Source organism: Muscardinus avellanarius, assembly GCF_963383645.1.
Source record: "Muscardinus avellanarius genome assembly, chromosome: 8".
Taxonomy (NCBI): domain Eukaryota; kingdom Metazoa; phylum Chordata; class Mammalia; order Rodentia; family Gliridae; genus Muscardinus; species Muscardinus avellanarius.
In genome coordinates, this window is record NC_137794.1 from 63,493,197 (window position 1) to 63,509,889 (window position 16,693).

The 16,693-nt window shown below is 40.9% G+C and overlaps 1 protein-coding gene across 1 annotated transcript; it reads right to left on the bottom strand.

Moving 5' to 3' along the window:
* Positions 1-2,515: 2,515 nt before the first annotated feature.
* ZBTB24 (zinc finger and BTB domain containing 24) lies at positions 2,516-15,532 on the bottom strand (the record flags this gene model as incomplete). Its single annotated transcript, XM_080700097.1, has 5 exons — positions 2,516-3,239; positions 9,985-10,148; positions 10,868-10,956; positions 11,473-11,640; positions 14,578-15,532. The coding sequence occupies 5 exons, from the start codon at positions 15,530-15,532 to the stop codon at positions 2,516-2,518; spliced, it is 2,100 nt and encodes a 699-aa protein (XP_080556223.1).
* Positions 15,533-16,693: the final 1,161 nt, after the last annotated feature.

Consider the following 16,693-nt stretch of genomic DNA (forward strand, 5'->3'; position numbering starts at 1 on the left):
CCTGTCCCAATTCATGCTGAAGCCGTAACCCTAGTACCTCAAAGTGGGACTATACTTGGAGACAGGGCCTTTAGAGGCAATTAAGTTACCAATGAGGTCATTAGGATGGCTACTGGGCACTTAAAATATGGGCAGTGCAAGTGAAGAACTGGATTTTAACTTTAATAGAAAGTTGCCTAGGATTCACAGGTCCTGTGTGGCTATCTCCAAAGCACACAAAAACAAAATAAAACAAAACAAACCCCCTAGGCCTGGGGTAACCTCAGTGGTGCATAGTTAATGCTTAGCATGCTCAAGCATGGGTTCAAGTCCCAGTACCCAAAATGAGTAAATAAATAATAAACAGCCATGTACCCATATTTTCTGAATATTTACCTAGGTATCTAGAATGAATGAAAACTAATTTACCTTATTACTATGTATTTCCTGGAGAAAATCTGAATCATAAAAGCTTTGTTTTATGAACAAAGCTTAGTAATTTAAATGAGTAAATAAAACATCTGACATAATAGTTAAGGTATGACTATTTGTAAAAATTATACCTTTGTTCCAGTCAGTCCAGATTTAATATTACTTTGGTTGATGAACACTGTATCATTTGGGGAATTTTATGAGTTATATATACTAAAATATAACTTGACAAGTACACAACAAGAATATTTTCAACTTTTTTAAAACCTGAAGAATTCAATAAGCCTCTAAAGAGCATACTGAATTCATGTGGAAAAAAAATGTCTGAAACAAGAAAACTGATGTGAGGCCCTTATTTCAGACCTACTTTTATCACCCATATTTTTTTCTTAAATGTTAACTTAGTACCCATATTCTTTTCTTAAATTCCATTTTAACAGTTTGAGAGAAAGTAGTTGAAGAATTCAGCCAAGTACACTGAATATGAAAATCTAACCTAGACAAAATTTAATCTTTGATGACTTAAAATTGCATGATTATTGATACATGCTGGTTACAAGTCTCTGAGGCTCACAATTATTTTTAAGATTAAGAAAATATAATTTTTAAAAATGATATGTCCACTTTGTGGGATTTAACATAGTGTGCAATAAAAATAGATAACAAATTTCCACCTCCTGAAAATTATCAGAAACAAAACACAAATCAGTACTTTCATAAATCAATCAGAATATATTTAACACAAACTACACAGAATAAAATTTTATGTTCCAGGATAATTAAGAAAGCTTTAACTTCAAGAAATCAAATATCATTTCTACCAAAATTCAGTTTATTTGGGGTGAATGTCTTGATCCAACTTCATGGTTTTTGTTTTGTTTTGTTTTGTTTTGCAGTACTGGGGATGAAACCCAGGGTCATACTACCTTCAAGCTACACCCCAGCCCTATTTTTATTCTTTATTTTGAAACAGGGTCTCACTGAGTTGCCAAGAGCCTCACTAAGTAGTATGTGAGGCGGTCCTTGAACCACAATCCTCCCATCTCAGCCTCCCAAACGCTGGGATTATAAGCGTATGCCACCACACCCAGCTCCCAATTTCATGTTTTAATTAGACTTTTATATTAAAAATTTAATAGCTTGCTTTAAAATATATGAACTCATATCTTGCAGAAAGGTTGAAGTCAAAAATTTTAAAAAGTATATTTTGGCTTTCTTGTTAAATGAATTTTAAGTTGTGAATGTAGTTTATATGAACCTGAACCTATTAAGCATGATATGATTAGATCACTGTACCACACAAAGGTGAAATGTCAAAAGTTACTGTCACCCAGAAGTGGCACAAGCCTGTAGTCCCAGCTACAGAGGCGGCCCAAAGGAGAAGATCACCATTTCAAAGTCAGTCTGGGCAACCTGGTGAGACTGTCTCAAAAGAATATATACTAAAAAAAAAGGGGGTGGGGCTGAGGATATAATCAGTGGTATAAAGTTTTGCTTGCCTAGCATGTAGGAGGCCCTGGGTTCAATTTCTAGTAGTGGGTGGGTGGGGGTTACTTTTAGGGGCTTAGAAGATATTAAAAGGACAAATCCTTAATACACTGTGATTTGTCACAAGATTATAACTTATCCTGGACCAGCAATTATGTTACCTAAGAGAAATAAGGAAGTAGAACCAACCACCCTATTGAATTCCACCTATACATGATTTCCTCTGTTCTGAAAAATTTAAAAATGTACCTGGAAAGGTCAGCAAGACTATAACTTATGGCTGGTTAACATTTAATACTTACAGAAAAGCCTAAATCAAGGCCCCAAAAGAAAAATTACCTCCGTTTTTAACAAATGTAGATGAAAATGAAAAGTATTCATTAACAGAACCATTAAATCCAAATCAGTACTTCAGATAAGACACGAGACTCCCCCCCCCACCCCCGCCCCAACTGCCTGGATGGAGCACATTATCACATTATGAACATCTCCTGGCTATCACATCTCAGTATCTCTATGAGGATGTGTAAGCTGGCATCTCAGACAGCATGACTTCAAGCATTTACTATCCTGCTTTGGCTGGCAGAAAGGGCCAGGTGCAGCCAACGTGTGCAGGTCAGCTCTGCTCCTGGCCCAGTGGTGTGGGCTGGGACACATGGTGAGTGGGTGCTGGCGGATCAGGCTCCTGGGCCAGCTGCAGGTGCTGAGCAGGATCCGAAGCACTTGCTGCTAAATGGAGCGCCTCTGTTTGTTCTTGATGGACGTGGAGGTGTTCCAGGGTTTCCTTGGACAGTGTGATTACGTGCACAGGCTCTGTCTGGGAGGACGTCATCTGGCTCTCGATCATATTGAGGCTCTGAATGTGCTCCGTTTCCTCCTGCTGAGCTGAAAGAATTAAGTTCTGCAGTTGCTCTGGCTGCTGTGTGAGTAGGGTGAGATTAGCAGCCTGGTCTGTGGTCATGTTCTGGGAACTCTCAGCAGCCACAATGCTGATTCCCTGGCTAGGACCTGGCATGAAATTGATGTTATGTACAGAATCAGTTACGAGAAGCTGAATCTCCTGCTCTCCTGAAGTAGAGAGTTGGTATGGCTGTAACTGAAGAATATTCCTGACCTCTTCAGCATTACTACTGCCAGAAGTGCTGCTGGCATCTGCTGCATGTTTCTCTTTGCTGTGGATTTTCAAGTGAGCCTTCAAGTTGTCTAAGCGAGCAAACTGTAAGTTACACTCAGAGCAGGAGAAAGGCTTTTTGCCTGTGTGTAAAATGCAGTGTCTCCTCTTGGCACTGGAGTCAGAGAAAGATTTGCCACAGATGCTGCAGGAATATGGCTTTTCTCCTCTACAAGAAAATATACATTTACTTTATTTATTTATTTTTTAAAAATATGGAACACTTCACGAATTTGCATGTCATCCTTGTGCAGGAGCCATGCTCATCTTCTCTGTATCATTCCAATTTTAGTATATGTGCTGCTGAAGCGAGCACTACATTTTACTTTAAAAACAGAAATACTTATTTATAACTTCCTGGCTATTTAGGGAAAAACAATCAAGAACTGAGGAAAACTGACTAGACTGTGAGTCGTAAATCATGGGTTCTCCCACTAAAGGATTTACAAAGCAAGTCACATTTGCATGGGCTTCAGTTTCTAATCTTAGGGAAAAAATAAAAAAGATCTATGGGCATCATACTTAAGGGTTGGGCTAGCTGTAATAAAATTTTATGATTCCATAGTATATAGTTCAGATAAGAAAGTACACACTACACAGTGTTCTTTTATACTTTTTTTTAGTTCTTACTGTGAATTTTTAGGCCCTAGTGGCCAAATAGATATATATGATTAATGTCAATATTAAAAATTTGAGAAGCTACTTATTCAAGAAGTTGTTAGAATACACTTAAATCCAACTCAGGAGTAATTTTTGTGAACAAATCATTTATTCAGAAAATGTAAAATGTAATGCTTACTGATTAAAGACTTCAGCCCTGAACCCAAAATAACAATTTAATTAATTAAATCAACAATGCAAAGTTTTACTGGTCAGAATCAGTATTGTTGACTTTGCCTGAGGAATTTCATTATTGAAAAGGTAAAAGCAAAATAATGTTACATAAAAAACTCTACAATTTGAGGAAAAAAAAAACAATTTGGGAAAAAATTATATAGGTAACACATGTTGCTTCGTGGAATGCCAGAGTAGACTGAGGTCCCCCTTGAGAGAAATATTTGCAAAACCTTACCGATGAATTCTGATGTGAGTCTGAAGAGAACTCTTTGCTGTGAAAGATTTGCCACAGATTTCACAAGTAAATGGCTTCTCACCTAAAACAAAGGATAACATTTAAAATACATTTAGCATTAAAAAAAAAAAAAACCCAACCTACTCCGCGGTTTCATACTATGAAGAAAACACAGGCGATCTCTCCATCAACGAATGGATGAATGAAGCACAGCCACACAGTTCCTCCACACTTTTCCACTCTGCTGAGGGCCAAGAGCAGAAAGAAAGCAGGTTTATTTTAAAATAAAATCGATTCTTTTCCTTAAAAGACTTGGAAACGGGGTAGCGTCTACACCTAGGAAACAAACAAACTCACCAATTTACTCCTGTATTTCCTGCCCTAGGCTTAACAGTGACTTCTGCACTCCTGCCTTACCTATTACTAAAAAGGGACTCTTGTGCACTAGGGCGTTTCATGTATTATTCACATTTATGTCTATCTTCCAAATATATTCAGAATGACTACTTATTACCTGCACTGCTACCCTCAGTTTGTGCCACCACCATCCTGCCTGGATCATAGCAACAGCCTCTAAAAGGGTCTTTCTCTCTTCTGACCACTGTCAATGCCCAGTCAGAGTGAGTCCTGGGAGAATGAGCTCACTCCATGCCAAGACTGCAAACACTAAGGGCTCCCTGTCTCAAGATAACAGCCCAAACCTCTTACCTTACAAGGCAGAGCCTTGCACCCCTCCTCCCCCCAACCTCCCGACCTCATCTCCTGCGGCTCACTTGCTTCATCTCCCTCTAGGCTCTGCTCACCTGCTGTTTAACCAGCCAGGCCTTATCACCCCAACACCCACCAAGCACACTTTAGTCCACTCCCCTCAGTTTTTCCACAATGCTACCACCATTCATATACTGTACATCATATTTATTAACTCTCTCTCCTTATGTGAGATAATCTGGGGATTTATCTAATCCTAGTACCCCAGTGCCCAGAATCTGGCCTGGCATGCTGTTCTAGAAATCTCTGCTGTATGAATGAATTTCAGAGGGGTGGACTAAGCCCCATACAGATGCTGTGACTGCTCAAACCTCACTATGCTTCATTAACACCAACAGGTATTTATTCAGTGTCAGTTTGCACTGTGTACATACAATGATAGACTGTGTTGGTGAGAGCTATGAATTAAATAATAATAAAGAAAGCAAGCAGCAGAATCCTACTTTAACAAGAGAAGAGCAAAGGATAAATGTAGTTTTAAGTGGAGGATGATGTGTGAGATTCCATTCAAGCCAGACATTCCCTCAAACTGCATCTAGGCAGAGGACACCTGTGATAACTCGGATCAATCTTCATCTTTGCATCGCTACCTCTTAAGATCTGGTTGCTTTCTAAATCAGAGTTGGGCTTGATTTGATCTTAGTTTTCTCTCTCTTTCAATCAAAGACTGAGAATTTGTGATTATAAAGTTCTGTGTTAGAAACCACATAACAATGCTAATCTTATCCTATATTTATAGCTGTGTTATATCGCAACATTTGCTGGCAAATGTTATTTTTAAGGTCAAGCAGCTATTTAAAATAATGAGAACTCTTTCTAGGAACATCCTGCAGCTACAGCTCTTTGAGGGAAATGTGGGAAAAGAAGAAGACACATTTTCCCAGCCAAGATGAATTTGGGTGGTTTAGTTCTCTTTGTGTTGGAATAACAGAATACCTGAGATTGGGTAATTTACAAAGAACTTATTTCTTACAGTTCTGGATGGTAAGAAGTTTAAAATCAAGGACCTGCATCTATGAGGGTCTTCTTGCTGTGTCATCTTGTGGCAGAAGGTAAAAGAGCAAGAAACCACTTGCGAGAGAGGGAGGGGCTAAACTCATCCTTTTATCAGAACTCCACTCCTGTGATAAGAGGCATTAATCTATTCATGAGAGTCCCACTTAACATTGTTGCATCAGCTATTAAGTTTCTGACACATGAACTCTGTGGGACACAATCAACCACAGCACTGAAGAAAGGCTCTGACTCCCTGGTTTCTGATTTGCTCTCCTATATGCGGCTCTGCCATCTTCAGCTCTGTGACCCATTCCTAAGTTTATTCCTTTCTGAAACACTGATAGACCATCAACAAAGTTAAGGGCTAAGAAGCAGAAGACATGAGCACTGTCTCAAAAAGGGATATAGTCTGTCTGAGAAGATCACCAATGCAGGGCTGTGTTTGAATAATGAGCAATGTCAACAATACTGAGTGTTTTAAAACAGGGTTTCACCAAGTTCCTGCGGGCCTAAGTTGCTGGGGTTGGCCTTGAACCTCAATCCTCCTGTCTCAGCCTCTCAAGGATTAGGATTATAGGTGTGTGTCATCGGTTTCTTATTACTAAATCCCATTAGCCACTTTTTTTTTTTTGGTGGTACTGGGGTTCCTGGAAGCCCTTCTACCTCCGGGCTACACTCCCAGACCTATTTTTACATTTTCATTTTGGAAACAGGGTCTCCTAAGCCAGCGCGCGCGGCTGGCTTCGAACCTGCGCCATCCTCCTGTCTCTGCCTCCCAAGCACGGGGATTACAAGCGTGCGCCACCACGCCCGGCCCCATTAGCCACTTTATAGAGCCCTTTCAGTCTCCTCTTTTTACCCAACACACATGCACCATCCACTGTCTTCAGCTTCTCCTCAAAGACAGGCTGCATAGCATTTGCAGGGATGACAGAGGAGTAGACTTCTGTTCCTTAGCTTCGCCCCCTTCATCCTCAGGACAAAACCCAGGTGAAGCATCTCTCTTTGGCACTGTTCGACATGACCAGTTGAGGTCATGACCAGGCTATTTCAGCCCAGCGTCCATGGCAGCCTCACATACCATTTGTAGGCATACAGGTAAGCATGCATGTTCTGCCTATGGCCCTCACCTGAACTCCATGCAAATATCCAACTTCCCACTCACACATCGCGCAGCTCTAACTCAGAGGCTCAAGTGATCGCAATCTGACTCCTGATCAGTTCTTCCCAGTCTTCCCCAGTTTTTCCTCCTTCCAGATGCTTTCTTCTCCTCCCCTCACCCTCACATCCAACCATGAGCAAAGCCTGTGGTTGGCTCCTCCCCAGACTCTGTCCAGAACTGGCCCAGGTGCTGCCACTTCCCCTAGTACCCCACTATGCCAAATCCCTGGGCACTGTAGCAGCCTATTAACAGGCTCCGTCCCCAGCCTCACTTTACCCCACCCCACGTGGTAGGTGGAGTGATCCTACTAAAATCCAAACTGATGGCATGTTATTCCTCTCAATAAAGCCATTTCACTCAGAATAAAACCGGTGGCTCTCAAGTTGAGCCTGTGTGCACGTGAGAATCACGGAGGCAACCTCTTGCCCTCTGTCTACCCTGACAATTTAATCAGAATCTCTGGGGCTGACACCAGCCTTTTTTTTTTTTTTTAAACCTTCTCAGGTGATTGAAGTGTGCAGCTAAACTGAGAACCCCTGTGCTGCACAGACCCCAGCTGTCCTTGATTCCCCCGCACCACTTCCTTGTACTACCAGCATCCCCGCTCTGCCCCCTCCCCCGCCTTTCTCCAGCACATTAGAAATGCTCCTTTCTGAAGGCTTTGTACTGCCTGTCTCTCCACCTAGGACACTCTCACCTGGACACCCACAATGACTGTTTGCTCCCTAACACATTCTGATCTCCATCCAAGATGCCTCCTTTCCACGAGCCCTTCCCAAAATAGTCCTTACTCGAGCAACTCCCCTCCCCACACTGTTCCCTGACCTGGCATTTTCCTCCTTCATGGCACTAGCCACCTAACATGTTGTGTACTCTTGCTCTCTGTCTCCCTGTTTAAATGTTAGCTTCTTTAAATGTTAGACTCTGTCCTTCTCATTCGCTGTTGTGTCCTCAGGGCCTAAAACAGTGCCAGGTTATCCAGTAGCTGCTCAGTAAATATGTGCTTAATGGATACATTTTTTTTGCAGAGCCTATAAATGATAGTCTTTAGAAAGACTACAGGGAGATAGTTTTTATAAAACTCATACCCTTTGAGATATTTACTGACTTTAGGAAAAACAGTCCAGGTTGAGTAACCATTATTGGGAATGCTTGAGATCAGAAGTATTTGAAAATTTGTACTTTTTATATTTTGGAATATTTGCATATACATAACGAGGTACCCTGGGGATAGCATAAATGCAAAGTTCATTTATGTTTCATATAAACCTCATGCAATAGCCTAAAGGTAATTTTGTACAATATTTCTAGTGTGCCTGCGTTTTGAGTATGATCTATCACATGAAGACAGCTGTGAAATTTTTGGTGTTCAACAAGGTTTGGATTTTGGAGCATTTTGGACTTTTTTTTTTTTTTTTTTTCCAGTACTGGGGATGGAACCCAGAGGCATTCTACCTCTGAGTTATACCCACAGCCCTATCTTTTGTCCTTCCTTTTTTCCTTCCTTCCTTTCTTCCTTCTTCATTTATTTTTGTGGAGCTGGGGATTGAACCGAAGGACATTCTACCTCCAAGTACACCCCCAGCCCAATATTTTATTCTTTAATTTGAAACACAGTCTGAGTTGCAGAGGGCCTCACTAAGTAGCTGAGGCTATCTGCAAACCTGGATCCTCCTGTTTCAGCCTTCCAAATGCTGGGATTACAAGTATGTGCCACCACACCTGGCTCTGAATTATTTTGAAACAAGGTCTCACTAAGTTGCTGAGAGCCTCAGTAAGTAGCTGAGGCTGTCTATGAACCCACGATCCTCCTGTCTCAGCCTCCCAAGTACTGGGATTATAAGCATGCACCACCACTGCATTTTGGAATTTGAATTAAGATATTCAACCTGTATTTAGAAAACAAACTCTTCCTGGTCTTGGGAAGCTGAGAGAGTAGGATCACAGTTAGTGCACAGTAACTTAGTGAGACCCTGTTTCAAAATAATAAAATGAAAGGTTATGTCTGTGTATAGATCAGTAAAACCACAAAAAAAGGTCTAAAGCACCATAAACCAATATGATATATAATTTTAGTAGATAATCACTAAGTAATCAACCTATGATGGGCACTTTTTCTTAGAAAACCTAGCAAGCTTATTATTATCATTATTTATTTTTTGTGGTACTGGGGATGAAACCCAGAGACGTTCTACCTCTGAGCTACACCTTCATACCTAGTTTTTGTTTTGAAACAGGATCTTGCTAGATTGCTGAGAGTCTCACTAAGTTGCTGGGGCTGGTCTTGAACCTCTGATCTTCCTGTCTCAGACTCCCAAGTATAGGATTAGAGAGGTGTACCACCATCCCCAGCAATTTATTTTTAACGTGTCCCTTACCAAAAGGTACAGGAGGATCAGTTTTGCTTTTATGATCTTAAATTAAAAAAAAAAATCTGGCCTGCTCTTATCAATCCTGCTTCCTCTTCATCCCTGCAGCTCTTTTCTGAAGGTGGGGATGCTTAAGTTGTACCTGCTGGTTCTAGGGGAGAAAGTGAGAATTCTCAGTGTCTCTATTACCTTAAGTCTATTTTACTTTGCTTCCCTTTCTAAACAAATTACCATAATCATCTTCAATGCTGAAGAGTGAAACACAGATCCAGACTCATACCTGCACTATTTTGTGGAATTAAATGAATCTCACATATGAATAGTGCTTTTAAGTCATCTCCATTTTCTAACTACAATGAGATGTAATGTCCCTATAGAACAGAGCTGACGGCATTTTTCTTTGGGCTTTCAAATGATCTATGTCTACAACTCTTACTCAACTTACAATAAACTCCCACACGCAGGCTGAGGAGGGACTCAGAGCTTCGCTCCCCTCTGCTGAACATCAAGTGCGCTAAGGAAGGCAGACGAGGTGCTATTGAGTTACCTGTATGTGTCCGTAGATGTTTCTTTAGCTGAGACACATCCATGAATTTGCGATGACAATGGGTGCATTCCGGTAATGAGTGGCCTTGTCGCAACAATAAAAAAAGTGTCAGTGCATATATGCTCTCCCTGCATTTCTTCAGTGATCTGTGTTAAAGCACTTCCCTGAAAAATAATCACTTTAAATATGGTACTTTAACAACAAGAAAACTTTTTTTTTTTGTTAATTTGGTAACAGTAAATATTTTCCTATGCTCAATTCACTGTTTCCCTGAGAGCTGAACCCTTCTAACCCCCCCAAGTCTTTCCCCCTCGAAGCTCTGGTGTGTCTGGCCAACTGATCTTGATGCTCTCACCCCTTCTTCATTTCTCTGACTGGCAGAAAAGAGAAAAGGACAGTGGGAGACCAGCTGGGAGAAAGCCTGGACTGACTGCCACCGGTGAAGTCTCTGATCAGGCACCACTACCAACCAACCAACTGAAGCCCTGTTGGGCAGGTGTCACTTTTAAAAGATACCAATTCTGTAGCGTTTCTGTGGGTGGCACCAAAACTATAGTAAAAAAAAAAAAATAAGATCACACAGTAGTATAGAATAACACGATGGCCTCTAATTTAGATTGCTTTTTAAGACTTTTTTCCCTAGCAGGCCTGTAATCGCAGCGACTCCACAGGCTGAGGCAGGAGAATATCAAGTTTAAGGCCAACCTGGGTAACTTAGTGAGACTCTGCCCAAATAAAAAATAAAAAGGACTGAGGACATAGCTCAGTGGTAAAGGATTTCTGGGTTCAATCCTCAGTTCCACTAATATGAGCTTACTATTTTAGAAATAATTTGTCTTTGCATTTCCTGTCGAATTCAAAATTTCTCTCACTTTATTGTTACTGTACCTGTATGAACTCGGTAATGACTCTTTAGTTGTCTTTTCTGGCTAAAATATTTTCCACATTGATCACAGGTGAAAGACTTCTGTCCTGTCAAATAAAAAGTAAAATGCTTAAACAATGCAAAGAAAAAAAAAAACTTTAAAGGACTAGAATGCTCACTACAATAAGGTAAATAATACAGTGGGTCCAGGTTTCCATTTTCTATAAATTATACAAATTATACTAGTGGCCTGTCTACACACTCAAACAACTTTACGGTCTACTACAGAAACATACTTGTCCAAAGGTATGTAAGGAAATAGTCTCCAGGTGGAGACTATGTAGAACTGGAAAATTCAAGTTTCGCCCAAAGACATTCAAAGTAAGAGCCTTCTAAATTCTGGTGCTTAAGCAAAACGTGTTTGCACATAAGTTCATAAGCTTTAGTTGAAGGCTCAGTGCAGTGCAGAACTGTGAACTCTGACAGAAGTATAATCCTGTCTTTCAATGACACCTTGTAAGAAATGATACAAGACTGAGAAAACACCATGTAGATCCCGGAAATGTCCACCCCAAGGATTGGGAATCTGGTGGCAGATGTCCCTCTGGTGCAAGCCCCACTACCTGAGTGCAGGCTCATATGCTCCAGCAGTGAGTGCTTGGTGGTCAGAGCCTTGCTGCACACGGTGCAGGTATATGGTCGCTCGCCTGTGTGCATCCTGGTGTGGACCTGCAAGGAGTGTTTCTGAGCAAAGCCTTTTCCACACTCATTACACTTGAAAGGTCGCTCCCCTGAAACAAGAGGCCCAGAAGCATGGCGTAAGCAAGAATCCACACATTTTTCTGTTCCCTCCCCAATTAAAATGGCAATAAAGGAATTCCTCTTAAATGGCATACATCCAAAGGCCACTGAACAGGAGAGCTAGTGTGGGCAATAAAATTTGGAGTCTGGAACAGATGAACCCAAAGCTAGCAGTGAGGAGCAATGAGATACAACCTAATTTTTAAGGCAGAGCCTCCAAAAAGCTCAGGAATTGGTGGCATCTGCAATCTACAGGAGTACAGGACAGTCTGTTTTAAAGGTACTTAGACCCCCCTTACCCAGTCTCCCACTCACTCAGCCAGGAGTCTGGCCCTCTGCCAGCAGAGGACAGACATTATTCTCTGAAGAGAGTAAAAGGCAGGGTCTCTGGATTGGGGGCTGCCAACACAGCTGAATGAGATTACCATAGGAAATGAGGTCAAAGTCTACATTTGGGATAATGAGATCACCCTCCCTACACACACACACACAGCAGGCCTAGTGACTCCAGGTAGGAAAGCAAAAGAATATTTCCTACAAGGTGATAGACCTGAAGCAAGAGAGCTGCAGATGCCCAACCCAGGTACCAGCAAGGAAGTAGGGCCTAGTCACAACCCTCCCACTTTCTTTTACAGTTCTCTTCTCAACCACAGAGATGTCAGCAGCTTTTAGTAACCTAATTTTATATATGATTAAATATGATTTTTAAAAATCATCAGCATTCAAGGAAGGTCTTTAGTAGTAGAGACAGATATTAAGACAAACAAGAAGAAAAAAAAGCAATGTGCAGAAAATAGATTGCACAGGGTAAAGAAAACATTAAAAACTAACAAATAATTAATTGCTATCATTAACATTCTAAGAGAAGATATTACGTCATAAAATTAAAAGAGGATCCCAATTTTTTAAAAAAATTACAGAACAAAAAGTGCTCCTAGAAAAAGAGAGAGAGAGAGAGAGAGAGAGAGAGAGAGAAAGAGAGAAGAAATAGAAAACCTCTAAGGGCTAAAAATTAAAAGTGGAAATCTCCCAGAAAGTACAGAAAATGCCATGGGTGATGGTGCATCCCAGTACCTGTGAGGCTAAGATAGGAGAGATAGAAGTATCACAGGTTCAAGGCCAGCCTCAGCTACTTTGGCCCTCAGCAACTTAGTGAGACCCTGTTCCAAATTAAAATAGAACTGGGGTGTAGTTCAGAGGTGGCACACCTCTAAGTTCAATCCCCAGTAACACACACACACACACACACACACAAAACAAACAAACAAACAAACAAACAAAACCGGAAGTATAACAATGATGGAAAATATAAGTAAAAAAATAAGAAGGTTAAAGGATGGGTCCAGGAGGTTCAATATCCAAATAGCATTTCTGAAAAGGAGAAAAGAGAAAACAGAGAGGAAGAAATCATCTATGAATTACAATTCAAAACATTTTCTGAAACAAGAAAAAAAATAAGAGCTAGCTTCCAAACTGTATAAACCTACCTGGTAGCTACTGAAATGGAACAAAACATACCCACATTAGAGTGGCTGACCTCAGAATACTGGGGCAAAAGGGAAGATATTCCATGCTGAGACTTTGTTTTGTTCTAAACAAGTCTTACAGAATTTTTTTTAACTATTTAAATTTTACATCTATATATCTCTGATAAAAACACCAAAAAAATAGCACAAAATAGTCTATTACAAAAATAACAAACAGAACCTTTCTTTAGAGCTCAACACATATTTGAGGATCTACTTTGTTCAAAGTACCAGAATGTGGGGTTTTCACCTGATATGTATGTAAACTCGCCGGTGGTTTTTCAAACACCAAAGTTAGACAATTAGGAAAGAGGAAATGGGTGAGGCCAGTTACAGGTAGTTTTAGAAACTCCAGGCAATTCTAATGTGCAGGCTGTGAACCCCAGCACCGGACGGAGGCTGACATATCACATTACAGCTAACTACTGGATGACAGAAGACTTAGGCACTAGCGCTTTACTCAAGTTTATAATTGAATTGAGGGATAATGGCAACTTGAGCCTGACCTAAAGCAGAGTGAGTTACGCATCTAGACAGAAATCAAAGGAGGAAGTGATTCTTTGCTAGTGCTACACTGTCTAGTGTGGGGTAACCATCAGCCATCAGCGATTAATCAATTTAAACTAACTAAAACAACAAAAAGTTTTTTAAGGTACTGGGGATTAAACTAGAGGCGTTCTAACTTCAAGCTACACCCCAGCCTGATTTTTTTAAATTTCTTATTTGGAAACAGGGTCTCATTAGGTTGATGAGAGTCTCACTACATGCTGGGGCTGTCCTTGAACCTGCCATTCTCCTGTTTTAGCCTCTCAAGTACTGGAATTACAGGTGTGCACCAGCACACCGAGCTCTAAAACAAAATTAAAAATGAAAGTTTCTTGGTCACACTAGCCACAATTCAAGCATTCAAAATTAACATAAGGCTAGTGGCCACCATGTTGGACAGCGGAGGCAAAGAACATTTCCATCATCACAGAAGGCCTAGTGGCCAGTGCTGGGCTAGTGACCAAAAAGGAGAAAGCACCTATAGCTAGGAGGCTGAGTTACAAACCTTTCCACATAGAACTGGGCAAAAGAATGCTATTGTCAAGATGAAGAATATTCACGAATCACAAAGCTGAGTAAGTGGCGCTAAAGCTTGACAATTAAATAAAGCTAAAGCCCCAAACCAACAACTCCAAACAGAAAAGTTCTGGAACCCGGCTAGCTGGGTTCAAATCCCAGCTCTGACATGAAATAGTGACCCTAGGCAAGTTCTATGAAAATTACATGTAGTAACATGTATAAAGGCTCTATTACAATGCCTGTCACGCCAAAGTAACACAGTATAGAAGAACTATTACTACCATTGTCATCCCGAGTTCCGAAATGCACCGCAACGTGCTGCAAAAGCATAATTACCCGTGTGGCTCCTTTGGTGGATTGCTAAAAAGTGATTGTACTTAAAAACCTTGCCACAGTCTTTACAACGGGCCTCGGGACCACTGGGACGCTTTCTCTTTCCATACATCCTCTTGGCTGAACCCTGCTCATCTTCATCCCCCACAAGTTTATAATCTTTAAGTTTGACGGACCTCCGAGTCCTCCGCTTGCTGTATCTATTCTGGTTGTCCTGCCCATCCCGGATCTTGGGATCACAGTTCTCATCTTTTTCAGCGGGCATCTGCTCTACTCTACCTAGCCCACAAGTGGGCTCAGATTCTTCCTTTTCTCTTATTGAAATCTGTTCATTTGGCACACCATTGTCTCTTTCTTTAACCACAAAGTTTTGTTTATTATGAACTGAATTGTTTACTCTTAGCTGTATTTCTTCCTCTGCAGTCAGTTCTGATTTCCCTTCTTGCAAACTATTGACTTTTCTTGGTCTTCCTCGTTTCCGTTTTGGAGGATCATTTTTCTTATTAGAAATAACAACCACTGGAGTACCAGTACTGTTCAAAGTTGTTGGCTTGGGGGAGCTGTGATTATTCTGGAAGTCTGTGTAAGCCTTTACCAAGTCGTAGACTTTTAAGAATTGAGCAGTAGCTAGAATCTGTTCTGTACTTTTTTCACTGGCATGGAGATAACCTGTGTAGATAAATTCTAGCAGGATACCAAAGGTATCTGCAACCATGCCTTCCAGCATATAAATAGACTGGCCAATCTCCCCCTCTTCTGCAAACATCATTGAGAAATATTCGCTGCTGGCAGCAAGTAAGGCTTTGTGGGCTCGGAAATGCACATTCTCCACAATTAAAGTAATGTCACAGAGAAAGCCTTTCTTCCTTTGATCCTCAAAACTGGCCAGGACAGTGTCACTGTGAGTGTCTGAGCGTACAACAAGCTGCCCAGAAGGTTCTGGTGATGTTTCTGCCATTTTCTTCAGAAACCAGGAAGGATTAAATCTAAAATAAGAAAACAATGTTTAATAAGGAGGAAGCATTGTCTAACAAGGCTATCCTAGTACACCGTAAACCTGCTTTCACTTCACATTGTTAACTCAGTTTCACCACTACCATTTTTTGTAACTAGATGTATAATTGTTATCATTTAAAATAGCCAATTTCAAGCCAGGCGTGGTGGCGTACCCTTGTAAGCCCCGCGCTTGGGAGGCGGAGACAGGAGGATCACGCAGGTTCGAAGCCAGCCTTGCTGGCTTAAGAGACCGTTTCCAAATAAAAATATAAAAAATAGGTGTCTGGGAGTGTAGCCCGGAGGTAGAAGGGTTTCCAGGAACCCCAGTACCACCAAAACAAAAACAAAAGCAAAAAATAGCCAATTTCATTTTATCAATATTCAGTTATTGATACTCAATTGGCAATCATTCTCCACCAATAAAATGTGCAGCACCAAAATCGATACGATAGGCATGAGATAGGATAGAAGTAATAGATAGAAAAGAGACACAAAGGAAGAAGGAAATAAAATTGTAATTCAGAAGTTCCACATACTTTTCCAGGCCTGTCATTCCCTAAGCAAGTCTCTAATTACTCTTAATTTTCGGGGAAACCTATAAATCTTCAAGTGAACTCAAAATTGTAATTATCTTGTGCACTGGGTATGTGTATTTAGTACTATGGTTTGACCCCAGGGCATTCTACCTCTGAGCTACACCCCCATCCCTATTTTGTTTTTTATTTTGAAACAGGGTATCATTAAGTTGTGGACAGCCTCCCTAAATTGCGGAGGCTGACCACACATCTGTGATCCTCTAGTCTCAGCCTCCCAAATAATGGGATTACAGGTGTGCTCCACCACACTCATCTCTGTGCACTGTTGATTAACCCTTCCCATAAGGAGTTTAAGCAAGACAGATATATCTTGAGAAACCTATAATTTAGGGTCTTTTCAACATTATCTATTGATTAGACAATGGAGATCACCTCAAGGATACAGAAGATGGCCAGATTACCATAAACTGACTTTTGATCACCAGACTGATGTTATCCTGACAGGCCTTCCCATACCTACACTTCATCAAATTTCCTTTCAAAGAACCTGGCCTCCCCCCCCCCCCACACACACAAATGCACATCTC